The 16,753-nt window shown below is 23.6% G+C and overlaps 4 protein-coding genes across 6 annotated transcripts in view; 2 read left to right on the top strand and 2 right to left on the bottom strand.

Annotated features, from left to right (window-relative positions):
• The first annotated feature begins 1,166 nt into the window (after nucleotides 1-1,166).
• Nucleotides 1,167-5,148, top strand: LOC126898979 (uncharacterized). The gene is made up of 5 exons (XM_050673422.1): nucleotides 1,167-1,605; nucleotides 1,998-2,139; nucleotides 2,665-2,770; nucleotides 3,597-3,824; nucleotides 4,224-5,148. The coding sequence occupies exons 1-5, from the start codon at nucleotides 1,443-1,445 to the stop codon at nucleotides 5,049-5,051; spliced, it is 1,467 nt and encodes a 488-aa protein (XP_050529379.1). The 5' UTR covers nucleotides 1,167-1,442; the 3' UTR covers nucleotides 5,052-5,148.
• A 2,123-nt stretch (nucleotides 5,149-7,271) lies between these two features.
• Nucleotides 7,272-8,522, bottom strand: LOC126898991 (transcription initiation factor IIA subunit 2). Its single transcript, XM_050673442.1, has 4 exons — nucleotides 8,266-8,522; nucleotides 8,092-8,196; nucleotides 7,560-7,689; nucleotides 7,272-7,484 (listed from the first exon to the last, which is right to left on the bottom strand). The coding sequence occupies exons 1-4, from the start codon at nucleotides 8,335-8,337 to the stop codon at nucleotides 7,453-7,455; spliced, it is 339 nt and encodes a 112-aa protein (XP_050529399.1). The 5' UTR covers nucleotides 8,338-8,522; the 3' UTR covers nucleotides 7,272-7,452.
• Nucleotides 8,523-11,435: 2,913 nt separating this feature from the next.
• Nucleotides 11,436-13,564, bottom strand: LOC126898988 (chromobox protein homolog 1-like). 3 transcript variants are annotated; one of them, XM_050673438.1, is made up of 3 exons: nucleotides 13,123-13,564; nucleotides 12,619-12,664; nucleotides 11,436-12,024 (listed from the first exon to the last, which is right to left on the bottom strand). In XM_050673438.1, exon 3 carries the CDS (start codon nucleotides 12,003-12,005, stop codon nucleotides 11,508-11,510), a length of 498 nt encoding a protein of 165 aa, XP_050529395.1. In that variant the 5' UTR covers nucleotides 12,006-12,024; nucleotides 12,619-12,664; nucleotides 13,123-13,564; the 3' UTR covers nucleotides 11,436-11,507. The 3 variants fall into 3 exon arrangements, with proteins under 3 accessions (XP_050529395.1, XP_050529393.1, XP_050529394.1); XM_050673436.1 differs by lacking the exon at nucleotides 12,619-12,664; XM_050673437.1 differs by lacking the exon at nucleotides 13,123-13,564 and having other exon boundaries at nucleotides 12,619-13,043.
• Nucleotides 13,565-13,719: 155 nt separating this feature from the next.
• The window catches only part of LOC126898989 (uncharacterized), a 15,109-nt gene continuing 12,075 nt past the window's right edge, over nucleotides 13,720-16,753 (top strand). The window contains exon 1 of the mRNA XM_050673439.1: nucleotides 13,720-13,910. Coding sequence (XP_050529396.1) covers nucleotides 13,806-13,910 — 105 coding nt within the window. The 5' untranslated portion in view covers nucleotides 13,720-13,805. The remainder of the gene's footprint in view (nucleotides 13,911-16,753) is intronic.

The following is a 16,753-nucleotide window of genomic DNA, read 5'->3' as shown; positions in this document are numbered from 1 at the left end:
TCCTATATTTTATATTTTATATTTGGTACTATCTCCGTCTCTCCAATTTGAAATTGTGTTTTAAAAGGTAACATATATGTTTACTTAGTTAAAAAAAAAGTAAATGACTAGACAATAACAACTTTTGAACTAGTATTTTAAAAGAAATTAGCACTTATATAATAGGATGAGAAGAATAGTAAATTGTTAATTACTTTTAAAATGCAGGTTCGAAAGTTAACCGAATCTTTTCTTAGTGAAATTTTCTTATTTTTAAGCTAGTTAAATAATTATGTTTTCTTTCAAAAATATAAGTTGATACTATTTTCTAAAGGGAATAGAATTTAAATTTCTTTTAGAAGCTTTAAAACATAGGATACTATTAACTTTTCAAAAAAAAAAATTATAGTATGTTTTAGATATTATATGAGTTATAATTAATCTATCACCTTGTATTTTATTTTTTTTCTATAAAATATTTTTCATATAACAAAAATTATTAAGTTTATATATACATCTCAAACCAAATATTTTGTACTAATGATTATATATTATAATATTATTATATTATATATGATTACTATTATATTGTTTATTTTGCCATAAATTGGATTTCCTATTCGAATAGAGTTAATATATATTAACTTTGTCTATTTATATTTCTTACTTTATAATACATTTAAAGAATTATTTCTTATTGAATAATGCAAGTTACTAATGGTGAATTTAATAATAAATTACAATGTTTAAAAAAATAATCATATTTCTAAGGTAACTGCATATATAACAATAATGTTTACAATTGTTTGACAAGTTTATTATATTTTTTTTATCAATATTCATTAGTTTTATAAATTTAACTTACACCTAAATTGTACATAGTATATGAATGTTATTTATTTAAATGATTTAATAACTAATGAATAATTTNATAAATTTAACTTACACCTAAATTGTACATAGTATATGAATGTTATTTATTTAAATGATTTACTAACTAATGAATAATTTTTCGTGTCACTTATTTGATAGAGGTAGGATACAACTTTTTTTATTACAACACTAAAGGCGTAAATAAAGTGTTTTGATTACTTAACGTTCCCAGAAGTGTTTTACTATGGAATAAAACATATTCTTCATAATATTTATGAGGAATTAAATGTTTTAGAACAATTGTGGATAATAATTACTGGGAAAGCGACATTGTATTCAATATCTAACCTAGGCATTGAAAAACAGACCTGAATGTTTTGTTAAGCTTAATTAAATGGGGACATGTCAAATGCAAAATTAAAAATTGTAGATCGCACACGTTGTAGGTGTTAACATAAATTACAACGCCTGCGATCATATTATGTGATGCCTTTTTCACTCCACACAATTAAAAGAATATTCAAATTTCAATTCAACATTTTTCAAGAAAACTTCTTACTTTGCTAGTTTAAAGTCTTAATATTTTAGTTATGTCACTGGAAATCTTACAACATCCAGGTAATGAACACCTGCCTTATTCACCTTTGGCAGTAAACACAAAAAAAATGTCTATTCTTAATTTACCAACATTACAATTTTACAATTTTGAAGTTACTCCACACTCAATGAATTTACATAACTGTGGTCGAACAGGTATGCCTCGAATACTGGTTAAGATTTTTGAATTTTAAGTAATAGAACATTTTTTTAGGAATTTAGTTTAAATTTAATTTTCTATTAGTTGATCTCGAATGATAAATGATCTATTTTAAAATATTTAATTTTTAATAAAGAATTTTTTTATTAAAATAATTATCATATTAAAAAATTAATGTTAAAACATTAATTAACATATAATTTTATAAATAAAATTTTTATGTAAACTAAAGACGTAAAGTTATTTTACGTCTTTTATTTATTTTAATATAAATTCTATCGAAATAAGTGTAGAAATTGTAAATATTTAAATTACTGAATTAATTCATTAGTTTTTTATAGATAACACTACTCGAAACTTTTACAAAAAAAATCCGATTTATTTATAGTTATTTTAAGTGGAATTTGGAAAAACTCACGGCCGTATATCTTGGGGTCTAGCCTAAATGATAAATATTACTTTTCACATCTACACTTTCATTGGGGCCAAGATGATACCTCAGGCAGCGAACATATTATCAATGGTCAACGGCAAGTAAATTAACTATGTAGTTGTAGGCTATTAGTAAACTATAAGGTATAGTTATTGTTTGGAAAAATTTTTTAGTAAAAGAAACTACTTTTCAACTCATAAATGTAATGCGCAATATTTTATTTATTTTTAAATAAATGTGTATATCACAACAAAATGTTAATATTCTATAAATGGTATTTATTCTTTCGTTGGATATATTTTCATTACATATACTTCAAAAATTTTAATTTTTTTTTTAGTCAGATATGACGTTAATAAGTTAATGACGTTATATTTTAAATATTAAAATACGCCACTTCTAGGCGCTTTTTGAGCATTTTTAGAGAATTTAACAACATTATATAGATTATATACATAAATTAATATTATGTGTAATATTTAAAAATAGTAGAATTTTAAGTATTAGTGTAGCATGACCGTTTTAGTACTATTAATAATATTTAAGTGGCATGCTATCAAAATAATTGAATATTTATAATAAATAAATTAAAACATACATGTGATTGACTTTTTTTCTTTAGCTATTCAATGGAAATGCACTTGATATTTTATAAAGGATCATGTCAATCGTTGTTTGATGCAGAATTACTACCGGATGGCATAATTACTTTAGCTTATATATTCGAGGTAGATACTTTTTACGAACAAGTTTTATAAATGTTTTTAAATAAACATTAAAGTGTTTTCTTGAAATGTAAACAATTGTAATGCTACAAAACTTCAGCCTAATATATTTGATAAATGTTATTACATTAGATGACTTTATAATAAAGGCGTAGGATTAGGGGGCTTAGCCCTCTCAATAAATGTATCAAAATTATATACATTGTTGTATAAAAATTATTTTTTGAAGGTGGCAAAATTAAATGTATCTCACCTAAAAATTAGACTACTCTACGCCTATGACAATGGTGATTATCTAATATATTTTTTATGTCTGACATTTTTTATAAGTAAAAAAAGACTTAATCAATCATTTTAAGTATTCCTATAAAAACTGCAAATAAATAAATAGAATAACTAACTGTAACTTTTATTTCTTTCATAGTTAACACAGATTTCACCATTGACAGTTTACTTAATAGTTTTTACTTTCTTTAATTTACTATGGTAAATTCGCGTTTTTTTGTGCATCAGTTAGTAGGTTATATAAATTTAGCTAATTTGTTTAATAAAAATAAATAAAAGAAAGCAATTTTTAATCTTAATAATGATTTTATTAACATAATAATATAAAAATCATAGTAAAATATACTAAAAATAAAAAAATATTTTTCATATATATTTCTTAAGGGTATAGTATTTATTTTAGTAGATAACGACTACTGATTTATCACTAACTACTACAACACACGCAACACAATAAATAAATAACTACAAATACACATAAACATATACACTACAAAAATAAGTTGACTATTCTCTATAAGTAATTAATTATATACAAATATAGACTACACCAAAAAGGAACGAAGGTATCCAAATCATAGTTCCTTTTTTAGAAAATGTACGAAATTTTCGTCAAACATCAAAAATACTAAGTTTTCAGCTTGATCAAATAGTGGAAACAAGACCTTGCGAATACTTTACATATTGGGGCAAAATGAAAAAAATGAATGGTATTGATAGTGTTTCAAAATGGATTGTTTTTACTAAAGTTTTGAATATTAGTGTTGAACAAGTAATTAAATAAAAAATAAAAATGTTTCATGTTTAATAAATTAACCCTACAATTTTTATTTAATCGTTACTTAATGAAAATATTATAGAATAATATAATGGCTAACAAAGAATATAATAAGCATTTTATTTTGTGAGGAGCTAAAATTTTACTTTGAGATGAATCTGAAAAATATGTTCACTCAATAATATTATTAACACCTAATTATTTTTATTCTGAAATTAACTACTGATATCTATGCCTCTATAAAGGAATAGAGGTTTAGGTAATCTTAACTAATATAGGTTATAATTTTAAAGTTGCAAAAATTTTAATTCCTACCTTAAATAATCACTTAATCAATAATTAAATTTGTAATTTTCAACTAAAATTCATAATCTTAAAATTTACATATACCAGGTACAAAGTTTTCGACACTTTCTGTACAAACGAAATTTTAAAATTAAGCACAACTGCAGAGAAGCTACTTTTGGAATTGAGACTATGGTATTTTTAGTGCTTGAGAAACAAAACAAACCCAAACAGATACAACTAGTTTTTAATACTGAATCTGGGGAACCTTCACACAAAATTACTGAAATTGTTAAAGAAGAATCATACTCAAAATTCCTAAATAGGTCACAAGAGAAAATTGAAAAGGTTTCACCTAAAGACTGTGAATACATCATAGAAGATTCCAGTTCTATAAACACAAACCTTTACTTGGTACAAACCACACAAAGAGATAGCGTTCCGTTAGAAAATAGTTCTGCCGATAAATGGAACTTGCCTCTTTTTGAAGATCAAAATTTGAATGACAGATGGGAAAACTTAAAATCTTTCCAGGAAGTAGTAAGTTACACAGGATTCCCTTTTGGAGATATGAACATGTCTAATGTAAAAATGACACAATTTAATAATATTGACTATAAAATTGAAAATACATTTGTAATTCAAGACCAAACATTGAACTTGAGACAGTTTAACGCAGATGTTAATGTACCATCAAATATAGATGTTCATGAATTAAAATGCATGCCAACAATTTTCGATGAACAAAAAATAAAGATCAATAAGAATTCCAAATTCAAAAATTTAGAAAAGATTAAAGTTAAAATAACTAAACCACATCAACTTAAACAAAAATTTCTTCAAAGTAAATCAATTAATAGCAAAATATCAAAACCATTAGCTACTGGAATTACTGACAAATATAGCAAGAAAATTAAAAAAAAACCCTGGAAATGAAACAAATATATTTTATTTGTATCAAAATTTACAATAATAAAAAAATTGTTATAGTTCAGATGACTTCATCGTTTTCAAAAATTGACCAAATAATTTAGCAGGTACACAATTATTTTAGCTTCGATGCGAAGCGGAGAAGGTATTAATTTTACTATGATGTTTTTTTTTTTTTTTTTATGTCTGTTGCCACTTTTTCTCAGCTCTCACTGGACCGATTTCTTTCAAAAATACGTCAAAAGATCACAAATCGTATCTAGTTGAAGACATTACCCTTAAAAATTGAAAAAAATCCCCTCGTTCCCCGTAAATGGGGGAAACCTCCAAAAAAATTACAAATTTAAAAATCGCTAATTTTCGAAATTTTTTCACTTTTTTTTACTTAAAAGTGCCATAACTTTTTCAAAAATCAACATAATTTTTTTTTATACTAAAACTTTAGATATTTCCCTTTCATTTGATATCATTTTTTTGAAAATCTAACACTTAACCTGCTCATTGAGGGGGATTTAAAATAGCAACTTTTTTACAAAAATTAACTTTTTCAACTTAATTTTTGAAAATGTTCCAGAAATACTGCGTCCTTCAAACATATATCAAATTAAAGCTTATTTTATGTACTATAAAATAAAAAATTTGTCCCGACACTTTATCTTCTACATTTAAACGGCTGCCGTAGTTAAAAAAAATGTATGACTTAAAATATCCATCAAAATTAAAATGGGTCATATTTACCCACACGCGACTTGTAACGTTATAATTTTTATTGGACTTGTTTTTTTTTCAAAGTATCATTTATCGTAAATGCAATGTTATATTCGATATAATATTGTGGAATGAAATTATGTGGATCTGCCACCGACTGTGCAATTAAGTTTTGAAAATAAATAATCTATTGAGGATTTCCAATACTCGATGATACGGAAAGAAATAAGAACAAAACATGTAATAAATACATCGCGTCGTAATATGGACACATTGATTAACGGTAATCGATGTGCTACTACGAACTAATAATTGTATATATTCGTATTATAATAATTAAATGTATTGTAATATTAATAATAAAAAAATTCAGAAAAATGAATTAAAATACATTTTGTAATTGTAAAAGATTTTGTTTACCGTCTGAAAAATAAGATTTTGCTATTAAATTCGCATCGAAGCTAAAAATTGTGATTTTAACAAAATTTTGAGATTTTCTCTTAATGTAATGATAACATTACAAGCTCTTGATCACATGACAATCTAAACAATAACTTTTTTAAATCCTCCTATTTAATGATGTCAATTTCAAGCTTATAAGATGAGCCAGAGTATAGTTATGATACATAATTTAACTTTTTTTTTATTAAAAACTTTTGTAAAAATCAACTTAAAAAGACCAAAAAATAAGTTAAACAGATTTGAATGAAAATTTCGCACGGATTTTTTTAATATATAAAAAAACAAAACTAATAATAATTTTAAAAAAATGATTTTTTTATATGTCATTAATCAATTATTAATTATTTAAAAAACTAGAAACGATAGAAAAAATGTAATTGCAGATTAAAAATCAGCACAAAAAATTGGTTTAAATAAGTTTATTTTCATCGCAGACTGGCTATCCTTCCTCTGAGAACTCCTTTAGTTAATTGCTTTATTTGTAGTTACTTTATTTATAGACTGTGAATAGTGAGGAAAAAATTTTATGTCTTAAAAAAACAAATGACTTATTACTTTTATGTTCTATATTTATTATTATTTAATGTATCCTATACAACATGTACTTTGCAATTAAAAATCCATGAAAATATTGATATCTCCATGACAAAATTGTGAGACTCAAGTTTTTTTTTTGAGAATGATATTCATAATATTGACTCACATTTTAAACATTTTTGAAATAAAATATGTATTTTTTTATTGAGATTATGAAGTATGAAAAAACCTATTTTTAATATTTACTACTTAAAAAACAAAAGGGTTTTCATCTCTTCCTCATAAATAATTTCAAAAAATCGAGTTACCTAGTTTTGCTATGGATACAATATTTGGATACATCTATTAACATTTATAGTCTCAATCCTGACAATGATTCAAGTTTCTACTGTTTATGTTTGAAGGTTCAACACACCACTTAATTAAATGTTTTCTTGAATCATAGTCATAATAATTTTTAATAATGAATTCTTAAAATATTTTTTAAAACTAGTTTTATACAATTAAATAAATAATACATAATATTACATAAATTATATTCACAGTATTATCATTATTATCATATCGTTACAGCTATATTAAATGTACTGTTATATAAAGCAATGCAATTTAAGTACTATACAATTGCACACAATAGAAAAAATAAGATGAAAATTAATTAAAGTTATTTTAATAGAAATATCTCTAAAAGTTAAATCTTTTAATTTTTTTTTGAGGTATCATCATTCACACCTGAAAAATTAAACAAATAGTATTAAAATTATTTAATACACTATAATGTTATTTTAATTATTAAGATAACATTACTTTTTCCATCACATGCAACAATTTTAAGTTTCTCTACTTTTGTCATTTCTTGTGTTTCTTTAAATTCAACATCACTCAACATAAAAGTCCATACATTGTCACAAAAACGATATGTGTCCATTTTTCCAGCCTAAAAATGATTTAAATAAGTGTAAATTATTAAAATAGAAATACCTAACCATCTATATTTTTTACACACATAGAGATTTTAAGTGTATAAAAATTTTACAATGTATATTTTAAGGAAATTGGTTTAAGGGAATCAAAATTATTAATCATATTGTTATGAATTTTTAAATACTTTGTAACTGAATTTCCAATGTTTTTAAGATAACAAAAAACATAATTAACAATTTATATATAACAGTTTATATTATTAAAATTTATATAAAAGAAATTTAATAAAAATTCATCAACTATTTATTAATTATTAGTAAAGTAGAAATAACAAAAAAAGTTATATGCATAAATATAAATATTTTTTTTATAATGTTTATGGTATCATTATTATTTTTTAAAATATGTGTCATACCTTAAATGTTATTTTAGATTTTACTCGAGTAGCTAAAGAGTTGTTTACTGACTTGTCAAATTGTAAGAGGATTTTCATTCCAAGAGCAGGCGTAATTTGGCCATACTAAAGTATAAATATTAGTACTATAAAAGACGATATTGAAATTTGCAATTATTTAAATATTATTAATACCTGAATCATTTCATCAATACTTTCTTGTAAAGTATTACCTAAAGTGGTATTTCTATACAACTGGTAGGACATTTTGTATCTAAATTTTAAGAGACTTAAAGCTATTTGTTGTAAAGGATATTAAAATAACACTGTTGACTCATAGAGTGAATATTAAAATTTTTATTGATAATTAGGTACTTAAATTTAAACACAAACGACGTTAATTAAATCTAGTTAATATTTACCTGTACCGCGTTTGTCAATAAGACCGTATCAGATTCGCTTATCAGAAATTATGTGAAAGATTCAACAATTTTTGAATAACATTCATTTTTTCTTCCATGTGTGATTTAAAATAATACAGTATTTGTTCATATCTCTTACATGCAAGATTCATTACGGCATAAAGTTTTATTCACCAAATGAGAAAATTGCACCAATAGCATAAATAACACTATAAAAATTATTAAAATAGTGTTTTTTGGCTATAAAATAATAATTATCTTTAGCGCGTACAGTGTCGTAAATAGGAGAATCCAGGAAATGTAGCTACATCAGGGCTCTTAATTTTTAAATTTCTAGAATTTTAATGTTTTTTAAATTTCAACCGAATTGAAAAGGGACATTTTATATTTTTCACATTAGGGCCAAATTTGTATACTTACTCAAATGAGTGTAGATTTGAATCCTGGTAGAGTCGAGAGGATTTTAGATAGTCTACACCTGACTACTAGGTAAAGATCAGTTAAGCCGTTCTTACCCGGTCAAAAGGTCAGGTTGTGCCTTAATATTAATTTAATGTTTTGGAACGGGCTGGGCCTGAACTTGATTTAAAATGGACTGAGTCGGATCGTAATATAAAAATCGAGTACGTTCGTGCGATTCGTAAAATAACAAATTAACAATTACTTTCTTTGAAAACAAAATTTAATGAATGAAAAAGCCTTTTAATTATTACACATTTACTCGCGAATAATTAAAACTTAAACATGACTTAAAAAATAAAGAATGTTTAAGATAATCATTAAAAAAAAAATGGTGTCCACTGTTTCATTAAGACATAATTATTGAGAAAAATATAACAAAATTCTAATATATTGATTTATTTCAAATGCAATATTATAAAATAAACAAGTAATAAATTAAAATCAATTAATTATTTTTATATCAGCATAAATTAATTTTATACTGTTTAATACAATAAAAATCATTTTTAAATTTATTATAATGGGTTTAACAAAAATGAAAAATGATTTATACAAAAAAAATCAGTTATTTTAATAACACTAGATTACAAATAAAAAAAATTTTTCTGACCTATAACATATAATAATCATTTTTAAAATAAAATCTTCTACTGAGTCCGAAAATGAAGTCCAAAATATAACAAGTAGAACAGTTTTTGAGTTATTGCAAAATTAGCGTTTTTTGTGTGCCGCAAAAAAGTGTTTTCGTTATTTTTTAAATATCTTTAATTTCGTTTAACCGATTATCAAATTTTTTTTCATAAAATTACCTATTACATTTAATTATTTACATTAAATTACCTATAACTTTTGTATTAACAATTTTTGATGTGACTTTTTTCTCATTTGATATATACGAATTTACCTTTGATTTTTTATTTTTTTAAAAATTCAGAGTTTTACATAAAATACGTATATAAAAATAAATTTATCAAAAATATATTCAATAAGTATTATACTCTAATATAGAACAAAGCAAATTATATATTATTTTGGAAGATTGATAAATAATAAAAATGTTATGTGTAATTGAAAAAATAAAAAAAAAATTTCCCAAAATCGGAGTTTTTGTAATTTGGTGCTTTAATTTTGTAAAATATAGAAAAAAATATTGCAGAATTACTCACAATATTACTATTGAATAAAATTTCGATTTTTTAATTAACTTAATTTTTCTTTCCTATAGTTTTATTAGGATATTTGAAAGAATAGCATAAATAAATTACTATATTACTTTCCCTTATCAATTACAATAAACACAATTGGAAAATTTCCACAGACCTTTAAGTCATTGCGATGGTTTGCAACAGGGATACACAAAATATTTGTATATTTTGTGTACATGGCACAGTCGAGCACGTCAAGAGTATTACACACAAAAATATTGACCAGATCGAGTAATCTTTACTGAGGGCAAAAATATGTCAAATTTAATCCTCTTATTAATAAAGATAAATAATGATAGATAAAGATATTAAAGATACATAATTCAAAATTTTGTAAAGGCTCTAAATAAAAATGGAAATTAATTCTTATTTGAAAACTTTGTTTCCACAATTGTCTGATGTAAGAATCAAAGAAAGTACTTTCATAGGACCACATATAAAAAAAATTAATGAACGACTAAATTTTTTTGTTAACTTTGTCAAAAGACGAGACTTTAGCTTAGATCTCGTTTCGTTTGGTTGTTAATTCTTTTTTAGAATACTTTAAAAGCTTATAGAAATTAAATTATAGCTAAATAGTGGACGATTTATTAATAAACTATTCAAAATAGGTTAACAGTACTTTATATAATTTTTTGTATAAAATATACATGTCTATTTTTTAATAGTATCTGAAATAGGGGTGAACATGTTATTTAATGACTATTTCATGAAAATACATTTTCTTCATGTACACAAAGAAGTTTTTCCTTAAATCTTGGAAATAAAAGCGATAAGCATAGTGAAACCATTATAATAAAATGCCATACAGTTAAATTTAAAAATGATTTTTATTGTTTTAAACAATATAAATTTTTTTTAATTGATTTATGCTGATATAAAAATAATTAATTGATTTTAATTTATTACTTGTTTATTTTATAAATGTTATAGGTTAGAAATTTTTTTTTTTATTTGTAAACTAGTGTAATTAATATACATTGAATTAATTTATAATTAAATAAGTTAAGAATAAAAGTTTTTTTAATCAAGTTTGAATAGGATTCACACCATTAACATTAAGTTTAAAAACTAAAAAACTAGGTCTTATATTTGACTTTAAATATTAGTTATTACACTCGAGGATTTACTGAGGGCTAATTAGATAAATAAATATACTGTTTTAGGATTTAATAAGTTTATATAATAAAAAAAAACAATTTCTCACTTAAGTAGACATATTGAATTTTTTTAATTTTTTATAATACAACATAAGTATAATTAGAATTTATGATATTCTACATATTAAATTTAATTTTTCAAATAAAAAATTGACTTTATAATATTTTAAACATAGGAAATAACTGAATTAATCATACCAAGAAATTCTATTTTCATAAAAATCTATTACAGTCTGAGGGCATTTTACATTGGCAGATTTAGCATCTACCCACGAAGCATCATTCAGGTTCTTCCATTTAATAAGAAATAAAAGTTGGTCGTCACTAGAAGCAGCACATAAAATTAATTCAGGTTCTAGTCCACGTTCAAATCCTGAAATTTTATCTAATTTAATACTTCTTGTTAACAATAATGGCTGACTTTTTTTTTTTTTGTTTCTTGATGATACGCCATTCAGGTTCTTTTTTGCTAGTTTAGCTTCAAATTTGTTAATTAGTTCTTCACATTTTAAGTTTTCTTCTGGCTCCCATGTATTTTCACTATCGTTATATCCTTTCCATTTTAAACAGTAAAGAACTTTACCATTAATTACTTTTTTATCCACAACTTTTTCAACAGAATATTGACCTTTGTCGCGTTCATTAAAGAATTCTGAATCACTACAATCTTGATCGTTTTTTGCCATTCTTTCAGTAATTGATTTACTATAAATAATAGGATTTATTATTAAATAGAATTTTAGTTTCTATGGATGTGAATAAAATCATACTTCTAAAAAAGGCCAGTCAAAGAAACGACGCGTGAAAAAATATTATTTTTATTTTTTAAATTATTATTACACATAGTAATTAAATACTCATTGTTATAAGATTATTGTTTGAATCGGAAATAATACATTAAAGGGGTATTACGTATAAGATAGTATTTTTCGGTCGGAGAGACCAGAATGTGTTAAGATCTAATAATGGTAAAATTCTTTCTGAAATACGTATATGTAATTTTTTAAGACATTTTGAGTTAAATATTTTTTAATTTTAAATAATATAAGCCACATGTGATCAATTCTTATTATATAATACATCATACTTTTGTTGTAGTCGTATCAATATTACTATATTATAATGAACTACCGTTTTCACGAACTTGGTTTCGAATTTTGGCAACGTGTACTTGTTTGAATTGCTTGAAATTTAGAATTTTATTCTATTTTTTATAATTAAATTATTATTTATTTTGATTAAAATATATATTAAGTTTGAAATGGCGAATTCAATCACAGTCAATGAAATATAACTTACTAGATTTGGTCTGTGTTCGGAAAACCGAAATAATTTTGATTCCTAGCTCTGGTAAACAATTTTATTACTTAAGTAAACACTTAAACTTATACTGATATTTAAAAATTGAACCACTTATATAATATCATTACATTGACGAACACTACTGCTATTTTGATGTAAAGTGATATAGCAGTAATATGAAAAAATGTGTATTATGGCAGTACAAATGTAGAAGTAATATTTTCAATAGTATCAAATGATAGAAAAAAATCGACAGCCACGTTACTTTGAAATGATTACTAAAATTATAAGAGTCTGTCAATGGGTTATGGACGCAGTAGAACAAATAAAAACTAAAAATTCTCCGATGCGCATCGAAAATAAAATAGGATATCTAAAATTCTTAATCAAAAGAAAAAAGTTAATAATTGTTAAATAAAATAATTTTTTTATAAAATAAATAAACAATATTTAAAAATAATCTTAAGATATATAAATAAATTTAATTAAAATAAAACCTACCAAACAAATAACCGAAGATATTCTAATGTTTTTGACAACTCAAAATATAAGTAATATTACCAGAATAGTTCACTGATTTTTACGCAAATTTACCAGGGATTCTATAACCAAGTTAAAATTGTAACGGTCTATTTTTTAATGATACCAACGTAACAAAGTTTTAATTTAAAATTTGGTGTAGCTTGCTATTACATCTACGAATGTCGCTATTGAAAGATATATGGGATTAGTGATTACATAAAAAGATGGGTTAGCGACATTTTAAATTTTTTGGATAGTTGGGATAATTAATTTAATTTTCATTAACTCGTTTCAAATAACCACCGAAACGTTACGATAGTAATTTTAATTACTGTTAGATATAAATTTATACTTATTTTAAAATAATCTATTAACACCACAATGCTGTATTTCGGCTATACTTAACTATTTATATTTAACTTCATTTTGAAATTTTGTAACTTGCTAATCATAAGAAAACTAACTTATTTACAAAAATATAGGCAAGTTGGACCCCCTCTTAAATAAATGCACAACTGTCATAAATACACGTATGACAAAAAATATGTTTTTGGTTTAAATGTTAATCGAAGCATTCATATTTAAAAAGCTTTTGTTGTTCTTATCATTTTTTTGCAAAAATACTTCATTTTAATTTATAAAAGTTGTTTTACTGAAAAAAAATGTATTTTTTATTTGTTTTAGCATTGTTTTTAATTTTTAATAATTCGTCAGCTATACCAATAAATTCTTCAGAAAATATACCTAAATCACAACGAAAAGAACAAGTAATAATCACTTCTTATTATAAAATAATTTACTAATTATAATTCTTTTTAACATTAATTATCTATGTTTTTCTATTAGTGGAGAAGCCAAATAGGTCACTTCCTATGATTCCCGTTAGCCGAAATATTTATCTTTAAAGTGAAGTAAAAATAAAGTTTAACTTACAAGTTAATAATTTTAGCTTCGATGCGAAGTTGAGAATGCATTAATTTTACCATGATTCACTTTTTCTCAGCTCTTACTGGACCGATTTTGATGAACAATATGTCAAAAGATAAAAAATCGTATCTAGTTGAAGACATTTCTCTTAAAAATTCACTCATTCTCCGCAAATGGGGGAAATCTCCAAAAAAATTATAAAATTAAAAATCAGTAAATATTGTCATTTTTTTTCACTTTTTTTCTTAAAACTTCTATAACTTTTTCAAAAATCAACAAATCAACATAATTTTTTTTCATATTAAAACCTTAGATATTTCACATTCATTTGATATCATTTTTTTGAAAATTTAACACTTAACCTGCTCACAAGGGGGATTTAAAATTACAACTTTTTTACAAAAACTAGTTTTTTATACTTAACTTTAGAAAATGTTTCGGAAATCCTTTAAACATATATCAAATTAAAGCTTTTGTTATGTACTATAAATTGAAAAAAAAAATTTGATCCGACACCATATATTCTACGTGCAAACGGCTGCCGTAGTAAAAAAAATGCTATTTTTGTGTTAAAATTTTCGATTTTTGATTTTTAATTTTCAACTTTAAATTGCTAAAATTTTTTAAACAATGTATGTATCAACACAAATTTTTTTTTCTAAATACATTATATATACCTCTATCATTTAACATACTTTTTATTTTCCTTTATACAGAGGGATTTCAAAACTTGAAATATACTTATAAAAAGTAGAACTTTTTCAATTTAACTTTTGTAAATGTTCCAGAAATACTGCGTCCTTTAAACATATGTCAAATGAAAGCTTACAATAAATACTATAAGTTAAAAAAAAAAAATTTATACCGTCACCTTTTCTTCTATAGAAAAATGGACATCGAATTTAACAAAACATCATTTTTATAAATTTATAAATCAGTAATTTTTGACATTTTTTTCTTAAAACTGCCATAACTTTTTCAAAAATAAACAAATTAAAATAACTTTTTTTTATTTTGAAACCTTAGATATTTTTCTTTTAATTGATATAATTTTTTTGAAAATCTGACTCTAAACTTGTCCGCAGAGGAAATTCAAAAAAATAATTTTTTCATACAAGTTAAGCTTTTTCAATTTTAAAAAAACTGTTACACTTGTGTCTTTCAAAATTAGGGTACTAGGTTCAAATCCGCCTGTGGAAATTTTTTTTTAGTTAGAAAAAAATTTTCAAAACATTTGATTTTTATCTCATATAGATTCATTAACTTCAATAAATATCAAGGATCCCATTACTGTAGTCTCCCCTCTTGAGCAGAAATTACTTATTCATGTTAATATTATTTTACTATGTGTTTCTTTTTGTGACTGCGATTTATTTTTCCAACCCTCAATTAACCTACTTTTGTCAATGATATGTCAAATGATTACAATTCATATTTAGTTGAAGATATTACCCTCAAAAATTGAATGATAAATCCCTTAATCAAATAAAAAGTACCTTAAATAGCTTTATCCATACAAACAATTAAGATGATTCTTTTCAAATATTTTTAATGTATTTATTGTCGAATTAGATTTGATATGATAAAAGTATTCAACCACAATAGTAAAAAATATTTCTTTATAATTTATTAATTTTTTAACTCTATTTGTATGTGTTACTAACAGTCTATTATATACCAAATTCTTTGGTAACATGTTGCTATATAAAAAACAAATCTAAAAAAAAAAATGATTTTCAGTTTCACCTGAATTTAACAATTGATTTTTAAAATTATAATCAAATTTTATAATACGCTCAATTGAGTAGATCTTTTTAACAACTTTTTTTATTGGATTTTTAGTTAAAATAATCATTAAAATTAATTCAGTTCTGTATATTTCAATTGTAGAAACTTTTTAAACACCAAAAGTTAGTTATAAATGATCACTATGATTTATATTTAAGTGATCTATTATGATAAAAATGCAAAAAAAAACAGAGCTTTTCTGATAAATTTACTGTAAATAGTTATTATAAAATTTGCTGACTGCATATTAATCTTAACTTTTTCATTTTTCCTATTTAATGATGTCAATTTCAAACTTGTAAGTTGAGCTTAAAGTTATGGTAATAAATGCATGTTATAAATAAGAAAATAGGAGTTAATTTTGCTTTTGTAATTATCCATCAATTTCTTAGAATTAAACACTATCTACAGATTTGTATCGAAGCGTTTCGAATGATAGTGATTTTAATTACTGTCAGATTACATCTATACTGGATCCAACTATGCCACGTCTCCACTATGCTGGGAATTTTTTTTTTAATTTATATAAATTTTTATATTACACCTCACATTTGAAATCTTGGTTATGCCACTGATAACTATCGTTAGCTATCACAATACATGGTAGTTATTATCGAGGTGAACATAATGCCCATGCACTCAGACCTGTTGGTCCATTGTCGGCAGCAATACATGATAAAAATATTTTATATTTATAAAATGTATGTTAATTTATTTTATTTTATAATTACAGTTAATATATCGGCAATATAATTATATGAAAACTTATTATGTAGGAAAAATATCTTATATAAATGGCTCAACTATAATATTGATTGATACTAATTTTAGCTTCGATGCGAAGCTGAGAAGGTATTGGTTTTACTAAGATGTGTTTTTTTTTTTTTTTTTTTTT

This window comes from Daktulosphaira vitifoliae, unplaced genomic scaffold, assembly GCF_025091365.1.
Source record: "Daktulosphaira vitifoliae isolate Bord-2020 unplaced genomic scaffold, ASM2509136v1 Scaffold_2, whole genome shotgun sequence".
Classification (NCBI taxonomy): Eukaryota; Metazoa; Arthropoda; class Insecta; order Hemiptera; family Phylloxeridae; genus Daktulosphaira; species Daktulosphaira vitifoliae.
This window is presented reverse-complemented; position numbering and strand designations above follow the sequence as displayed.

What these genes read in the sequence shown, in the direction of transcription:
- LOC126898991 (XM_050673442.1), bottom strand. Translation starts at nt 8,337, where the DNA reads ATGTCCTACCAGTTGTATAGAAATACCACTTTAGGTAATACTTTACAA. An exon ending in GTATTGATGAAATGATTCAG is followed by an intron (nt 8,197 to 8,265) that starts GTATTAATAATA and finishes TTTATACTTTAG; the next exon opens with TATGGCCAAATTACGCCTGC. An exon ending in AATCTAAAATAACATTTAAG is followed by an intron (nt 7,690 to 8,091) that starts GTATGACACATA and finishes AATCATTTTTAG; the next exon opens with GCTGGAAAAATGGACACATA.
- LOC126898988 (XM_050673438.1), bottom strand. Translation starts at nt 12,005, where the DNA reads ATGGCAAAAAACGATCAAGATTGTAGTGATTCAGAATTCTTTAATGAA.
- LOC126898979 (XM_050673422.1), top strand. Translation starts at nt 1,443, where the DNA reads ATGTCACTGGAAATCTTACAACATCCAGGTAATGAACACCTGCCTTAT. An exon ending in ACATAACTGTGGTCGAACAG is followed by an intron (nt 1,606 to 1,997) that starts GTATGCCTCGAA and finishes ATTTATTTATAG; the next exon opens with TTATTTTAAGTGGAATTTGG. An exon ending in TGAATATTAGTGTTGAACAA is followed by an intron (nt 3,825 to 4,223) that starts GTAATTAAATAA and finishes TACATATACCAG; the next exon opens with GTACAAAGTTTTCGACACTT.